Source organism: Bufo bufo, chromosome 2 (genome assembly GCF_905171765.1).
Source record: "Bufo bufo chromosome 2, aBufBuf1.1, whole genome shotgun sequence".
Classification (NCBI taxonomy): Eukaryota; Metazoa; Chordata; class Amphibia; order Anura; family Bufonidae; genus Bufo; species Bufo bufo.
In genome coordinates, this window is record NC_053390.1 from 412,800,815 (window position 1) to 412,816,055 (window position 15,241).

General features: G+C 45.0%; 1 protein-coding gene across 1 annotated transcript in view; it reads right to left on the minus strand.

Annotated features, from left to right (window-relative positions):
• Positions 1-15,241, minus strand: part of TSTD2 (thiosulfate sulfurtransferase like domain containing 2) — an 81,148-nt gene that overhangs the window by 40,491 nt on the left and 25,416 nt on the right. Inside the window, exons 3-4 of the mRNA XM_040417288.1 lie at positions 11,398-11,506; positions 9,456-9,578 (exon numbers count right to left, since the gene is read on the minus strand). Of these exons, the coding sequence (XP_040273222.1) occupies positions 9,456-9,578; positions 11,398-11,506 (232 nt within the window). The remainder of the gene's footprint in view (positions 1-9,455; positions 9,579-11,397; positions 11,507-15,241) is intronic.

A 15,241-nucleotide genomic window follows, 5' to 3' on the forward strand; every position in this document is an offset into this window, starting at 1 on the left:
TGTATCAAAGGGTTACTGCCCCAAGTGAACTTCTCCCCTTCGGTGTATTTAGAAGGAATGGGTATATATTGTCGAACAACTCCGGGGAGCCATCCGTAGTAGGTAAAGTTTTGACCAGTACCGATGGGCAAATAAGAACAGGAATTATAACCGTGGATCCCCCATTAGATTGATCACCTACAGTTCGTATGTGGATCCATACAAATGGAGGTGATTCCCGCCACTGGCGGCTTGACTGTTGTGGGATACGCCAATCATCAGTTTATATATTCAGGAATAGTGTAGACCGCGTCCCCTAATAAAAAGAAAGAAAGGCTCGACTGTGTAAATTCAGGTGTTCGGACGCCCCCAGTCTTGGTCATCTCCGTTAGCAGGGAGTTCATTATGGCGGGAAGAAGACAACTCATCTCTTGATGTTGTTTTCCTAGGCTGTCTGTGTGGTTTGGGAGTTAAGGAACTCTCCGGGTACTCCAAGGCTGGTAGTAGATGTCGATCCGAGAGAGTCTCTCCGAGATGTATCTTCATCTCATCTGGGCTATCAAATGATACGGATGAACCGTCAGGCAGTGAGACCCGAAGAACAGCCGGGTACAATAAGGCAAAGCGAATTTGATTCTTATGGAGCGCTGAACAGATTGGGGTGAATAATCTCCTCCGTTTTGTGACCTCGGCTGAGAAGTCCCTGAATATTAAAATGTGCTAACCTCTTAGCGATACTCCATTGCCTTTCTGCTTGTATGCTCTCAGCAGTGCGGCCTTGTCAGAGTAGTCCAGGTACTTAACTATGACCTGTCTGGGTCTTGCGTTACGGTCCGAGCGCACTTGTGTTTTAACTGATCTGCCTGAAGGCTCTGGAGGTATCCCCTGGCCCACCCTGTGTGCTCGTTCAACCCTGCAGCAGGAAGATGGTCCCAGGGCCCTGGGGAGCTCCAGTTCACAAATGGTTATAAGCTCTTTTGCTGGGATTTGTTCTGGCAAACCCACTATGCGCAAGCTACTCCTTCTGGAGCGGTTTTCTAAATCGGCAATTTTCGCCCATAGCATAGTGTTCTCATCAACCACCTGGGAGAGGTGATTCTTGATCACAGCGTTAGGGCTGTTTCACACGAGCGGATGCCGTGCGTGACATCCGCTCCGTGAATGACAGCCAAGACCCGATGCAGACTGCAGAAGCACGGAGCATTAACATGATTGATAATGCTCCGTGCCTCTCTATGATCTCTTTACTACGAAATCACAGTGACAACTTTATCTCACTGTGATTTCGTAGTAAAGAGATCACAGAGAGGCACGGAGCATTATCAATCATGTTAATGCTCCGTGCTTCTGCAGTCTGCATCGGGTCTTGGCTGTCATTCACAGAGCGGATGTCACGCACGGCATCCGCTCGTGTGAAACAGCCCTTATCTGTCTCCACCGCCACCAGTCTTGTCTCCAAATCCTCCAGGTGAGCTGAATGTTGTCTGATCTCAGCCTGTAGTGCCCCAAGGGATTGGGCTACGGTGGAAGAGAGGGCTTCCTGGAGATCTGGTATTATGCGAGTGGCAACCTCCAGTGCTTGATGTTTATAGTCGATGTTCGGCTTATTAGAGTCCTGGAAGAGATTACCAGGATTGTCTGCCGGCTGTGCCGGAGATTGCGCGCTTCTGGTGGGGCCGCCATCTTGGAATCCACGGTATGTTTGTCAGCTTTCGCCGGGTTCTTTTTCGCTTTGCTCCCCATAGGAATCAGGAATCGGTCCATAAACCGAAGGTCTGGAGTCAGAGTGTTTGTGTCCAGCCGCACGTTTATTCCTGTAGCTGGGGAAGGGAGGGGAGCCGTGTTCCGATTGCTTCTGGTACGGAGCTCCTGTTACACGCTGCCGCTCATGCTGGCGCCGGAACCGGAAGTCCCCAATTCTGCTTTTTAAAGGGGTTCTGCACTTTCATTTAACTGATGATCTATCCTCTGGATAGATCATCAACTTCTGATCGGCGAGGGTCCGACACCCGGGACCCCTGCCGATCAGCTGTTTGAGAAGGCAGCAGCGCCGCGGCCTTCTCACTGTTTACCGCCAGCCGAGTGACGTCACGACTAGTATCAACTAGCGTGGGCGCGGCTAAGCTCCATTCAAGTGAACAGAGCTTAGCCCTGCCCACGCTAGTTGATACTAGTCGTGACGTCAGTGGGCCGGCGGTAAACAGTGAGAAGGCCGCGGCGCTGCTGGAGTGCCGCTGCCTTCTCAAACAGCTGATCGGCGGGGGTCCCGGGTGTCAGACCCCCGCCGATCAGATGCTGATGATCTATCCAGAGGATAGATCATCAGTTAAATGAAAGTGCAGAACCCCTTTAAGCATGCTTAAAAATTGTTTGCCGGCGGCAGATTGATCTGCCACCGCCAAGCCACTAGATAGCAAGGGGACGAGCGATGGCATAGCGATTGCTTTTCCCCATGCTGCGGAGGAGGTCGCTGCAAGTAATAGCAGTGGTCTCCTCCACTAGCTAGCAGGCAATTGCCGGGAGAAAATGCTTCCCTCCCAACAATCGCTTGCTCAATAGGCCTGTGTAATACAGGCTTTACTCTACATATACATTACACTGACAGAAGAGGTTAGTATGGTATTCAGTTTTTAACCCCTTAAGGACTTATGACGTACCGGTACGGCATGTTTCCCGAGTCCTTAAGGACCCATGACGTACCGGTACGTCATAACTTTAAAACTAGATTGCGGCGGGGGTTAATAGGAACAGGATGTCCGCTGAAATCATTCAGCGGGCATCCTGTCACAAAGCCGGAGCCAGGGGCCCCACATGCTAGGGATCCTGTGGCCCACCCTAGTACGAGCAGCCCTGGGGCTCATACTGGTTTCCCGGCCCACCAAATAAGCCCACCGGAGCCCCCTACCGGTGAACTTAGCTGGTGACCCCCAGTGTATTTTGAGCCCGAGATTCCAGATTTTGTTGGCAATCCAGGAATCCAGATTCCCAATAGTGGGCTTCACTGAAATTGACTTTTTTAGTTTTTTTTTCAGTGACCCATTTGTGAATCTGATGGTGGAGCAGATGAACCTGTACGCCCAACAGTTTGTTGCTCAGCACCCGGGCTCCTTTTTGGCTAGACCCGGTGGCTGGACGCCGGTCAGTGCAGCCGAGATGAGGACGTTTTAGGGCCTCGTGCTGCACATGGGTCTAGTGCAAAAACCGAGTGTCAGGCAATACTGGAGTGGGGACGTCCTCTACCAGACCCCACTCTACAGTATGGCCATGACACGCCCCCGGTTTGAGGCCATCTGGAAATGCCTGCATTATGCAAAATATGCAGCATGTCCCCCCCAAGGTGATCCTGCCTATGACAGTCTGTATAAGATACGGCCGGTCATCGATCACTTCGGGGCCAAATTTGCGCAGGCCATATGTACCTGGAAGGGAGGCGCGGTTGATGAGTCTCTCGTTGCTTTCAAGGGGAGACTCAGTTTCCGCCAATACATTCCCACTAAGCGGGCGAGGTATGGCTTGAAAATTTACAAAATTTGTGAGAGTACCTCAGGGTACACTTACAAATTTTGTGTGTACAAGGGGCGAGATTCCTGTATTGAACCCCCAGAATGTCCCCCCACTCTGGGTGTTAGCGGGAAACTCGTGTGGGACCTTATGCACCCACTGCTAGATAAGGGTTACCACTTGTACGTGGATAACTTTTATACTAGCATTCCCTTGTTCAGGTCCCTTGCCGCCAGATCCACGTCCACTTGTGGGACCGTGCGGAAAAATCAGTGCGGCCTCCCTGCCCACCCCCTCCAGGTACCTATCCCCAGGGGTGAGATCCGTGCCCTTACCAGTGGAAACCTGTTGCTGGTCAGGTTTATGGAAGGCAGATTTTGATGGACTGGTTTATTTCCACCATGTCCCAGTAGAAGCCCCCCTGATGTAGCCTAGACTAGAGAAACTCCAAAAAAGTGACCCCATCTAAGAAACTACACCCCTCAAGGTATTCAAAAGTTACTTTACAAACTTTGTTAACCCTTTAGGTGTTCCACAAAACTTAATGGCGAATGTAGAAACAATTTTAGAATTTAAATTTTTTGTTACCTTGCCTCAAAAAAGTGTAGAATAGAGCAACCAAAAATCATATTTACCCTAAAATAGTCCCAAAACAACAACCACCTTATCCCGTAGTTTCCTAGATGGGGTCACTTTTATGGAGTTTCTACTCTAGGGGTGCAGCAGGGGGCTTGAAAGGGTACATGGTGTAAATAAACCAGTACAGCAAAATCTGCCTTCCAAAAACCATATGGCGTTCCCCTTTTCTATGTCCTGCCGTTTAGCCAAATAGTAGTTTACGACCACATATGGGGTGTTTCTGCAAACTACAGAATCAGGGCAACCCATATTGAGTTTTGTTTGGCTGTAAACCCATTTTTTCCAGTAATAAAGTAAGGGTTAAAATGGAAAATTTTCCATAAAATAGAAATTTCTAAATTGTTTCTCCATCTGCCATTAACTCTTGTGGAACACCTAAAGGGTTAACAAAGTTTGTAAACCCAGTTTTGAATACCTTGAGGGGTGTACTTTCTTAGATAGAGTCACTTTTTTGGAATTTCTATTCTAGGGGTGCAACGGGGGGCTTGATATTGGAAATGGTATAAACAAAACCAGTCCTGCAAAATCTGCCTTCCAAAACCCATATGGCATTCCCCTCCTTCTATGTCCTCCCGTTTGGCCAAACAGTAGTTTAGGGCCACATATGGGGTGTTTCTGCAAACTACAGAATCAGGGCAACCCATATTGAGTTTTGTTTGGCTGTTAACCCTTACTTTATTACTGGAAAAAATGGATTATATTGGAAAATTTCCCATCCCCCCAAAAAAAAAATCGAAATTCTTACATTTTATGTCCATTTGCCATGAACTCTTGTGGAAAACCTAAAGGGTTAACAAAGTTTGTAAAATCAGTTTTGAATACCTTGAGGGGTGTAGTTTCTAAAATGGGGTCATTTTTGGGTGGTTTCTATTATGTAAGCCTCACAAAGTGACTTCAGACCTGGACTGGTCCATAAATAGTGGGATTTGGAAAATTTCTGAAAATTTTCAAAATTTGCTTCTAAACTTCTAAGCTATGTAACATCCCCAAAAAATAAAATGGCATTCCCAAAATGATACAAACATGAAGTAGACATATGCGGAATGTAAAGTCATCACAATTTTGGGGGGTATTACTATGTATTACAGAAGTAGAGAAACTGAAACTTTGAAATTTGCAAATGTTTCAAAATTTTTGGTAAATTTGGTATTTTTTTATGCAAAAAAATTTACTTTTTTGACCCAATTTTAGCAGTGTCATGAAGTACAATATGTGCCAAAAAAAATCTCAGAACGGCCTGGGTAAGTAAAGGCGTTTTAAAGTTATTCACACATAAAGTGACACTGATCAGATATTCAAAAAATGGCCAAGTCCTTAAGGTGAAATAGAGTCCTTCAGGGGTTAAACCTCACATTCATCAATTGAAAGTCATTTTGCATGCACAGTCATAGGACTTCTCATTCTTGAGTTTAGAGTTGGGGTCCTAGCAAACTCCTCTTATAAGGCTTATATAACATGTCTAACTGACGAACATTAAGCAGAAAAAAGGCTTTAAAGAGGCTCTGTCAGCATGATCAACCCTATTAAACCAGATTACTGCCTGGTAGGGCTCATCATGATAATTAAAATAATATCTTTCTTTTGTCTGTATGATAAATAGCTGCAGAGATATCTACGTTTTTATTCATATGCTAATGATCGATTTGGAGCACCAGAGGGCAGGGCTGAATCCTTTAGCACTGTTTTGTAACACCTTAGTGCTTTGCACATTCCCCCTTTCTTTGATTGACAGGGCTAGACATCAGCATGCTGAGGGTAGAGCTGTGTCCTAGCATCTACATATCTTATACACTACTTAGTGTAGCTTTTCCACACTGAGATATACTCAGAAAGCTAATATACATATTTCTGCTTTATTCACAGACTCAATATATGATTATAATGATACCAGTAATATGTGTTAGCGTCTAAGCATACAAAAAACATTCTTCTCTGCATGGAAAGGCTATAGCTTAGTGCTAAGTGGTCAGCCTTGTATGTTGAGATACTATGTTCAAGTCCCAAGAGAGATTTATACAAGTTTGTTTCTGTTATTTTTTCCCCCCCTCATTAACCTGTAATAAAATGTTATAATGTTATACTATAATAAATAATATATAACATATTAATAAAAGCCCTTATTATATTGAGAATAGTGTTGTTTGTTTGTTTTTTTGCTTGACAACCTAAAACCTATTACTGCCGCATTTCACAGGCACAATATATGATTATAAAGAAACCAGCAATATTTATTAGCTTTTTAAGCATAAAAATAATTATTCTCAATATAAGGCCTCATGCACACAGCCGTTGTTTTGGTCCGCATCCGAGCCGCAGTTTTGGCGGCTTGGATGCGGACCCATTCACTTCAATGGGGCCGCAAAAGATGCGGACAGCACTCCGTGTGCTGTCCGCATCCGTTGCTCCGTTCCGTGGTCTGCAAAAAAATATAACCTGTCCTATTCTTGACCACGCTTTGCGGACGAGAATAGGCAGTTATATTAAAGGCTGTCTGTGCTGTTCCGCAAATTTGCGGAACGCACACGGACGCCATCCGTGTTTTGCAGATCCGCGGTTTGTGGACCGCAAAACACACAACGGTCGTGTGCATGAGGCCTAATAAGGATAGAGGGTCATTTATCAAACTGGTGTAAAGTAGAACTGGCTTAGTTGCCTATAGTAACCAATCAGATTCCACCTTTAATTTTGGACAGCTTCTTTGGAAAATGAAAGGAGTAATCTGGTTGCTATGGGCAACTAAGCCAGTTCTACTTTACACCAGTTTGATAAATGTACCCCATAGGCTTTTAGTATGGGTTAAATGCACTAGAAAAAAATCCCAAGAATCAAACCTGGGATTTCTACATACAGACCTAAGCATTTACCATTAAGCCATAGCCTTTTCACTTTTCACTTTTTCTATGCTTATAAGCTAACACATATTACTGGTGTCTTTATAATCATACATTGTTCTTGTGAATAAAGCGGTAATATATAGATTAGCTTTCTGAGCAGATCTCAATGTGGTAAAGCTATAGTACATAGTGTATATGATATGTCATTGCTAGGACACAGCTCTAGGAAACAGCTCTGCCCTCAGCATGATGATGTCAAGCCCTGTCAATCAAGGGGAGGGCAGAGTGTACAGAGCACAGGGGGTGTTACAGAGCAGTGCTCATTTGCATATGAATAAAATGCAGATCTCTGCAGCAGTTTAGCATACAGCATTTTAATAGGCATAATGAGCCCTACCAGCTAGTATGCTTGGTGCGATAAAGTTAATCATTCTGACAGAGCATCTTTAAACTCCCGGCATTTTAAAAGCCCATGGAGCTTCTTTTTTTTCCATGAAAATGTCAAGAATTTCTTGAAGTGGTTAATAAAAGCATTCAGTGTATCAATAGGGGGAGCTAATTACAGTAAACACAGAGGCCCAGATTTACTAAGCCTGTAGACAGAGTAAGCTTAGACCTGATGTTTATATCTGCACCAGGTCTATCACACGGGCTCAGGCTGGATGATACATCTGGTGCAGGGACAGACACTTTTCTCTGACTCTACACCAGCTATTGGATGGCTTACTTTGAGACAGATTTTTACACCAGAATGGCACATATTAAGCCCAAACACCTTTCCCATGAAGTTCTGTCCACCTTTAACTAAGCCCTGCCCCTTTCTAAGCATGTCAGGGGAAAATAAGTATAGAAACCCCAGATGAACCAACTTGCGCCACTTTTATTGACAGATTGTGGCACAGCCACATTAGTAAATCTGGGCCAGAATTTTAGATCTAACTATGGAATGGTGCTCAAAGGTGGATACTGTGCACCACTAATTTGCCTCTATGACAGTTTATGTGCCGTTACCTAGCAAAATGTATGCATAACTTTCTATTGTATAGAAGTGGCCTAAATCTAGTACCTTGGGCCCCATTCACATCCCATGTTTACATTTAATGGGTACGCTAGGAAAGCTCCTGGCGTACAAGCTAGACTTGTACATAAAGATCCATTGGTCAGGTGGAGACTAAAAGAGTGTCCTTTGGGTGTCTGTCTGGCCAGTATACCACAAAAAAGAGGCATTGAATAGCCCGTGTAGTCCAGTAAAGTAAGTTTACCGTGCAGTATAGGAGTGTCTTTTTTAACATGGAAGCGCCTGTATGGGAACTGGCATTAATAGGCATCAATAAAAGGGGTTATCTGGAATTTTGATATTGATGGCCTATCCTCAGTGACGAAGTGAGTGACCGGCCGGCCAGCCTGCCTGCTAGTACGGGAGTTTCATAGTGAGTACTACGTGGATTGCGCTACCGCAAGAGGATTGCTATACTTTACATATGGATTGCATACACTTTACATATGGATTGCCTACACTTTACATATGAATACTACTGTGTGCGGGGCCCGGTGCAATAGAGTACAGTGACTGCACTGGGCCCCGCCGTGATTTCAACACCAGTTGCCGACCTCCACCCCCTGTAATGGGGGGTCACTATTTACACAGGGACACTGTTATGGGGGGGGGGGGGGGGAATCTGTAGATGACACATATATAGCATAAGCTGCTATATATGTGTATATATGTGTCATCCACAGATGCCCCCCATAACAGTGGGTCATCCACAGATGCCCCCCATAACAGTGTGTCATCCACAGATGCCGCCCATAACAGTGTGTCATCCACAGATGCCCCCCATAACAGTGTGTCATCCACAGATGCCCCCCATAACAGTGTGTCATCCACAGATGCCCCCATAACAGTGTGTCATCCACAGATTCCCCCCATAACAGTGTGTCATCCACAGATGCCCCCATAACAGTGCCATCCACAGATGCCCCCATAACAGTGCCATCCACAGATGCCCCCATAACAGTGCCATCCACAGATGCCCCCATAACAGTGTGTCATCCACAGATCCCCCATTATAGTGTAATCCACAGACCACCATTAGTTCAAAACCCACCAAAAGCACACCTTTTGGTTCAAAATATTTTTTTTCTTATTTTCCTCCTCATAAACCTAGGTGCGTCTTATGGGCAGGTGCGTCTTATAGGGTGAAAAATACGGTAAGTCATGACCTCTTTTATGAAGTTTTCATGCTACTTCCATTAAACGGATGTCAATATAGCCTATTGGGTGAAGGGTCCCTTAGATAGATTCCCAACAATAGCATCCATCACCCATAGGCTATATGGTATCCATTTAATGGATACATCATTAACTGCTCATGATATATCAGTTAAAAAAATGCCATTATATCCTATGGGAGATGGATGGCATCCATCCTAGCAAACATTTAACAAATCATGTCAGGAACTGTCAGCATATAAATTATTTGGAGGCCAAAAATATGTTACCTTAAAATCTTCCAAGCACACATGGTTGAATAAAGGGTGTGAGAGCATTGCATCAATGTAGAGCTTGGTAGAAACTTTGCTTCCTCCCACTGTTCCATTAATTCCTTCTGAAGCTATGCGGATCTAAAACAGCAAAGAAAAGACACATAGCAAAAGAACTAAATCTAAAACAGACAGACAGGATCTTCATTTAGCCTGATAGCACACGCAGAAAGACTCCCAGTCTCACAACCCAGTTGAGCCACTTCCAAGTGAATTCAAGCACTTGGGCAGAACCATACTACAAAGTCTATGAGCCGACCTGCACACCTGTGTACGTGATTTCCAGGGATCCGGTGAAACATGTAGAGGGGGCAGCGCATGAGAGCATTTTATTAGCTGACTAGCGTTGGTGAAAGATAATGTGAGAACAATCCACATGCAGAGAGGCACAGACGAGGAAGAAGCAGGTGATGGCGGCCATCACCGCTGTTCCCTGTCCCTGACACAGGTCTTAGGTTGAGTTTTAATTTGAAAGAATAAAGAATGATTTTATAATTTAGTTTATAGGATAAATACAAATTGGGTATGATTAGCCTCTGGGCTGCCAGTTATACCTAAGTGGTGAATAGATAAGCACTGGGCAGAGCTGGAGGCACGGCTTTAAGGCCCCTTTATAGTGGCCGAGCATCGGGGCAGATAATCGCTAACAAGCATTTCTAGGAACACTAATTAGTAATTATCTGCCTGTGTAAAGGTGCCACCTGTTACCTGATAAACGAACGAAGCGGGTAATAAGATCGTTTGTGCGGTCACCAAAATCATTGTTTGCCGGTTCAAACAGCCCTCTGCTGCCAGGACGAGTGATGGCATTAACGAACGCTCCTCTCCATACTGTGGAGGAGATCGCTGCATGTAAATCCAGAAGTCTCCTTCACTGATTGTTGGGAAGGAATACTGCCTTCCTGACAATTGTCTACTCAATGGAGCAGGGTGAAGAATATCTACATAGTATGGTACATGCATACATACATAGTATGGAGCTACAGGGGTTCATGTACCAAAGCCCTGCACAAGGACTGAGGTCCAGGCTACCAAACACCAGAGTTTACCTGTCCTGGGATCTTTTTCCGTTCCAACTCAATGTGAATAATATTATGTGACATTACCCACTCAGGTCTTGGAGTTGAGAGGTTTCAAGAAAACACTACAGATGACAGCAACACTTGTGAGATCTACTTTGATAGTTGTTTTTTGCTATTCTAGGTGTGAAACTTTGGATGTCATGTTTCAGTAGGAGTTTTAAAGGGGTGGTCCAAGTTTATTTTTTTTTTTTTTATGTTTGTGGTACCTGTGTAGAAATTCATTCTTACCTGCTCCCCACCGCTCAGTTTCGGCTCCATGGATTCTGGGCTATCTTCCGGTTTCAAAACTTCTGCAGCAAATGACTGACCTCAGTTGCGAGGTGTAAACCAGCCCTGATGTGCAACTTTGGGACAAGTCACTGCTGAGGTCAGGCATTGGCTGCCGCGGCACACATGACTCTGTGCGGCATTTGACAGACAGGGACTGGAAGTCTGGTAAAAAGGGCCAGGAGCCATTGAGCTGCAAGTGACCGGCAGGAAGCAGGTACAGTAAGCATGGATTTCTTCACAGCTATCACTGGCTGGGGATTTGAAAAAATTATTGACAACCACTTTAAAGTTTGTTTAGTCTAAGCCAAAAAAATGAATTTGCAATGCTGCAATTATCTCCATAGACCGCAGTTAACAGCTGAAATATCCAGGAGCTTTCTCAGCACATCCAAGAGGCATCCCTATCTCAAAGCAAATGTTAACAGCGGGGGACCCGAGTGAGGCAGCCAAGGTTGAGTACCGAAGGAGCCAGGACCCAGCAGGAAGCATACTTTTACTTGTAGGTCTGCCCCCCAAACGGTGGCCAGAAACGGATAAGAACTGCTTACTTTTCCTGTGAGATGCAGCAGGTTACACAAAGTCCTTTGCCAGTCACAGATCCACTGTGGATCACTTATATCACAGTAGCAGTAATACAGAAGAACTTCCCCAGGCTCACTGCAAACCAAAAGGAGAGAAAGAAATGAATAGACAAAATCTTCAGCTGTAATTAACAAATTATTCTCAAATTTCAATTCCATGATTCTGGGAGAATTAGAAATATTTTTCATTATAGGTCATGAGTTTCTGGGGATGGATTTGGCTTTTAGGGAGAATGAACTGAATACAGTTTAAATAAAACAAAATAATGTTTTCCTTATTTATTATTTCAAAAGTCTTAGGCTGGGTTCACACGAGCGTGTCCGGATTAGTTCCGGATGCGTCCCGGTGTGTTGCGGCAAACCCGCGCGAGTAGGAATGCAATTGCAGTCAGTTTTGACTGCGATTGCGTTCCGATGTTCAGTTTTTATCGCGCGGGTGCAATGTGTTTTGCACGCGCGTGATAAAAAACCGACTGTGGTACCCAGACCCGAACTTCTTCACAGAAGTTCAGGTTTGGGTTCGGTGTTGTGTAGATGTTATTATTTTTCCTTATAACATGGTTATAAGGGAAAATAATAGCATTCTGAATACAGAATACTTAGTAGGTGATCAATTGAGGGTTAAAAAAAAAATAAAAAAATTAACTCACCTTCTCCTCTTGTTCGCGTAGCTCCCTGTCTCTTTACTTCTCAAAAGATGAACTATGGGCTAAAGGACCTTTGGTGACGTCAGATCACATGCTCCAATCACATGGTCCATCACCGCCGTGATGGACCATGTGACTGGAGCATGTGATCTGACGTCACCAAAGGTCCTTTAGCCCATAGTTCATCTTTTGAGAAGTAAAGAAGAGACCGGGAGCTACATGAACAAGAGGAGAAGGTGAGTTAATTTTTATTTATTTTTTTAACCCTCAATTGATCACCTACTAAGCATTCTGTATTCAGAATGCTATTATTTTCCCTTATAACCATGTTATAAGGGAAAATAATACAGTTTATAGACTGTCACCTAGCAACCATGCGTGAAAATCGCACCGCATCCGCACTTGCTTGCGGATGCTTGCGATTTTCACGCAACCCCATTCACTTCTATGGGGCCTGCGTTGCGTGAAAAACGCAGAATATAGAGCATGCTACGATTTTCACGCAACGCATAAGTGATGCGTGAAAATCATCGCTCATCTGAACAGCCCCATTGAAATGAATGGGTCCAGATTCAGTGCGGGTGCAATGCGTTCACCTCCCGCTTTGCACCCGCGCGGAAATCTCGCCCGTGTGAACGCAGCCTTATTCTCTGTCAGTTTTTTTCAAAAAGACTTCAGTAAGGCCAGGTTCACATCACCATTTCAGTTTCCGTTCTTCTGATCCGTCAAAATCCGTTCTTCTGATCCGTCAAAAGAACAGAAAACAACGACTAAAAAAACGGATCCTGTATTATAAGCATCCATTGTGCTCAGTTATGCACATTTTGCATCCATTTTAGCCATTTCTGTCTAAGATCCGTTATTTTAGACGGGGAAAAAAGTCCTAGACAAAGTTGTTGTTTTTTCAGTCTAAAATATCGTATCTCAGGCAGAAATGGCTAAAATGGAAGCAAAATGTGCATAACTGAGCAGAATGAGGTTTTTGGTTTTTTTTCTGTTCTTCTTTCGGATCAGAAGAATTGAAAACGAAAGGGTGATGTGAACCTAGCCTAAGGAGAGTAAGAAGTAAGACACTTCAGGAGCTGATACAAAGGATCAGCCATGTTTATCAGTTTATCTCTCAGTATTTCTACATGACCTTATCTAACACAAAATAGAAATGTACTTTTCAAGATATGATTCTATTATTTTTATATAAAACTCTGTTTAAAGAATAATTCCCATCTGGACATTTATATCTAGGATATGCCATAAATGTCTGATAGGTGCAGTTCCCACCTCTGGGACCCCATTATTGAGAAAGATGCAGGTCTCAGAGGTGAAACTTGCACCTAATGTTCATTTATGGCATTAATGTCCAGATGGTAATAAAAAATATATACTGAAAAGTGATCCAAAATTCACTGGATATAAATATATACACAACGTAACCTGTAATCATATTAACTTATAAAATAATTGGCCCTCATGATAAATAATACAAATAAACTAATGAAAACAGAGACCAAAAAACGTCTGTCAAAATAAATCGTCACAAAATCTATCTACAAGTAAAGGCAAGAAGCTTCACAAGTAGTAGGGATAGTAGTGCACGGCGGCACGTCAAACTGAAAACCATTTGTCCTACCACTCAGTTGTAAAGTTCCAGAATGCCTCAATTCTCCCAGCAGGCAAGGTGAAGATATCCATGTGGAGAAGGAAGGGAAGGACAGAACGGGGACTGAGACTAAATGTCCCTAATGTTGCCCTATAATGTGGGTTCTATACTGGCCCTGATAGCCTAACCACAGAGCACCCACCCTGACAAGGGCGACCCCGTCCGGAACCTTTCCCTAAATAAACTTCCCCTAGTTTGCCCTATCCTAGTTAATCCCTACATGCATGTTTCGTTTTCAAAGACTCATCAGGGAAAACATAAGTTGGGCGTAGCATGGGAAATGCAAAAATAGGTACGGATGAGCAGCGGTGCAAAGCAAAATATTCTGATAATGCACCTTTATACTGCAAAAATCATCGAACCAAGCCTATGGTGTGGCTTAGGTTCATGCTGCACTGGTCAAAGCGCCCCACTCCTCCATGAACAGGGGCCTGATGTTACCCGCAGGCTGTGTTTTGGCCTAACTATGGTGCCCTGCCCGCCGATATTTAAAATCCAAGCGGCTTTGGAACGAGGCTTGGCTCACGGCGTGATTACGTCCGTGACGCCTCTGGCCGTGCTTGCGCATGCGCGGTCCAGATCAGCTGAATTGCCGGGCAACGTGAACGCTCCTGGTGTGGTAATGCAGGTGACCTAGGATGACTTCACTGCGTGGGAGGGGCGGCCTGAGTTGACTAGGTTGCCGGGCAACCGGGACGCGTTTCTCGGCTCCTGTCAAGAGCGCGGTCCCAGATGTGGGGCCGCGCAATATAGAGGTTGGCTTCATGTTGTAACAGTGTGCGGTCCCAATCACCTCCTCGAATTGGGGGTCGGACTGCTTCTATGCCCATGATTTTAATACTTTTGGGGTTACCCTGATGGTGTTCATGGACATGTCTGGACACAGCGTGTCCCTCACGCTCTCAATGTCCCCCAGGTGTTCCCCTATGCGTCTATGCCAGGGGTGGCCAACCTTACAGACACAACAGGGGCCTGATGTTACCCGCAGGCTGTGTTTTGGCCTAACTATGGTGCCCTGCCCGCCGATATTTAAAATCCAAGCGGCTTTGGAACGAGGCTTGGCTCACGGCGTGATTACGTCCGTGACGCCTCTGGCCGTGCTTGCGCATGCGAGGTCCAGATCAGCTGAATTGCCGGGCAACGTGAACGCTCCTGGTGTGGTAATGCAGGTGACCTAGGATGACTTCACTGCGTGGGAGGGGCGGCCTGAGTTGACTAGGTTGCCGGGCAACCGGGACGCGTTTCTCGGCTCCTGTCAAGAGCGCGGTCCCAGATGTGGGGCCGCGCAATATAGAGGTTGGCTTCATGTTGTAACAGTGTGCGGTCCCAATCACCTCCTCGAATTGGGGGTCGGACTGCTTCTATGCCCATGATTTTAATACTTTTGGGGTTACCCTGATGGTGTTCATGGACATGTCTGGACACAGCGTGTCCCTCACGCTCTCAATGTCCCCCAGGTGTTCCCCTATGCGTCTATGCCAACCTTACAGACACAAAGAGCCAGAAA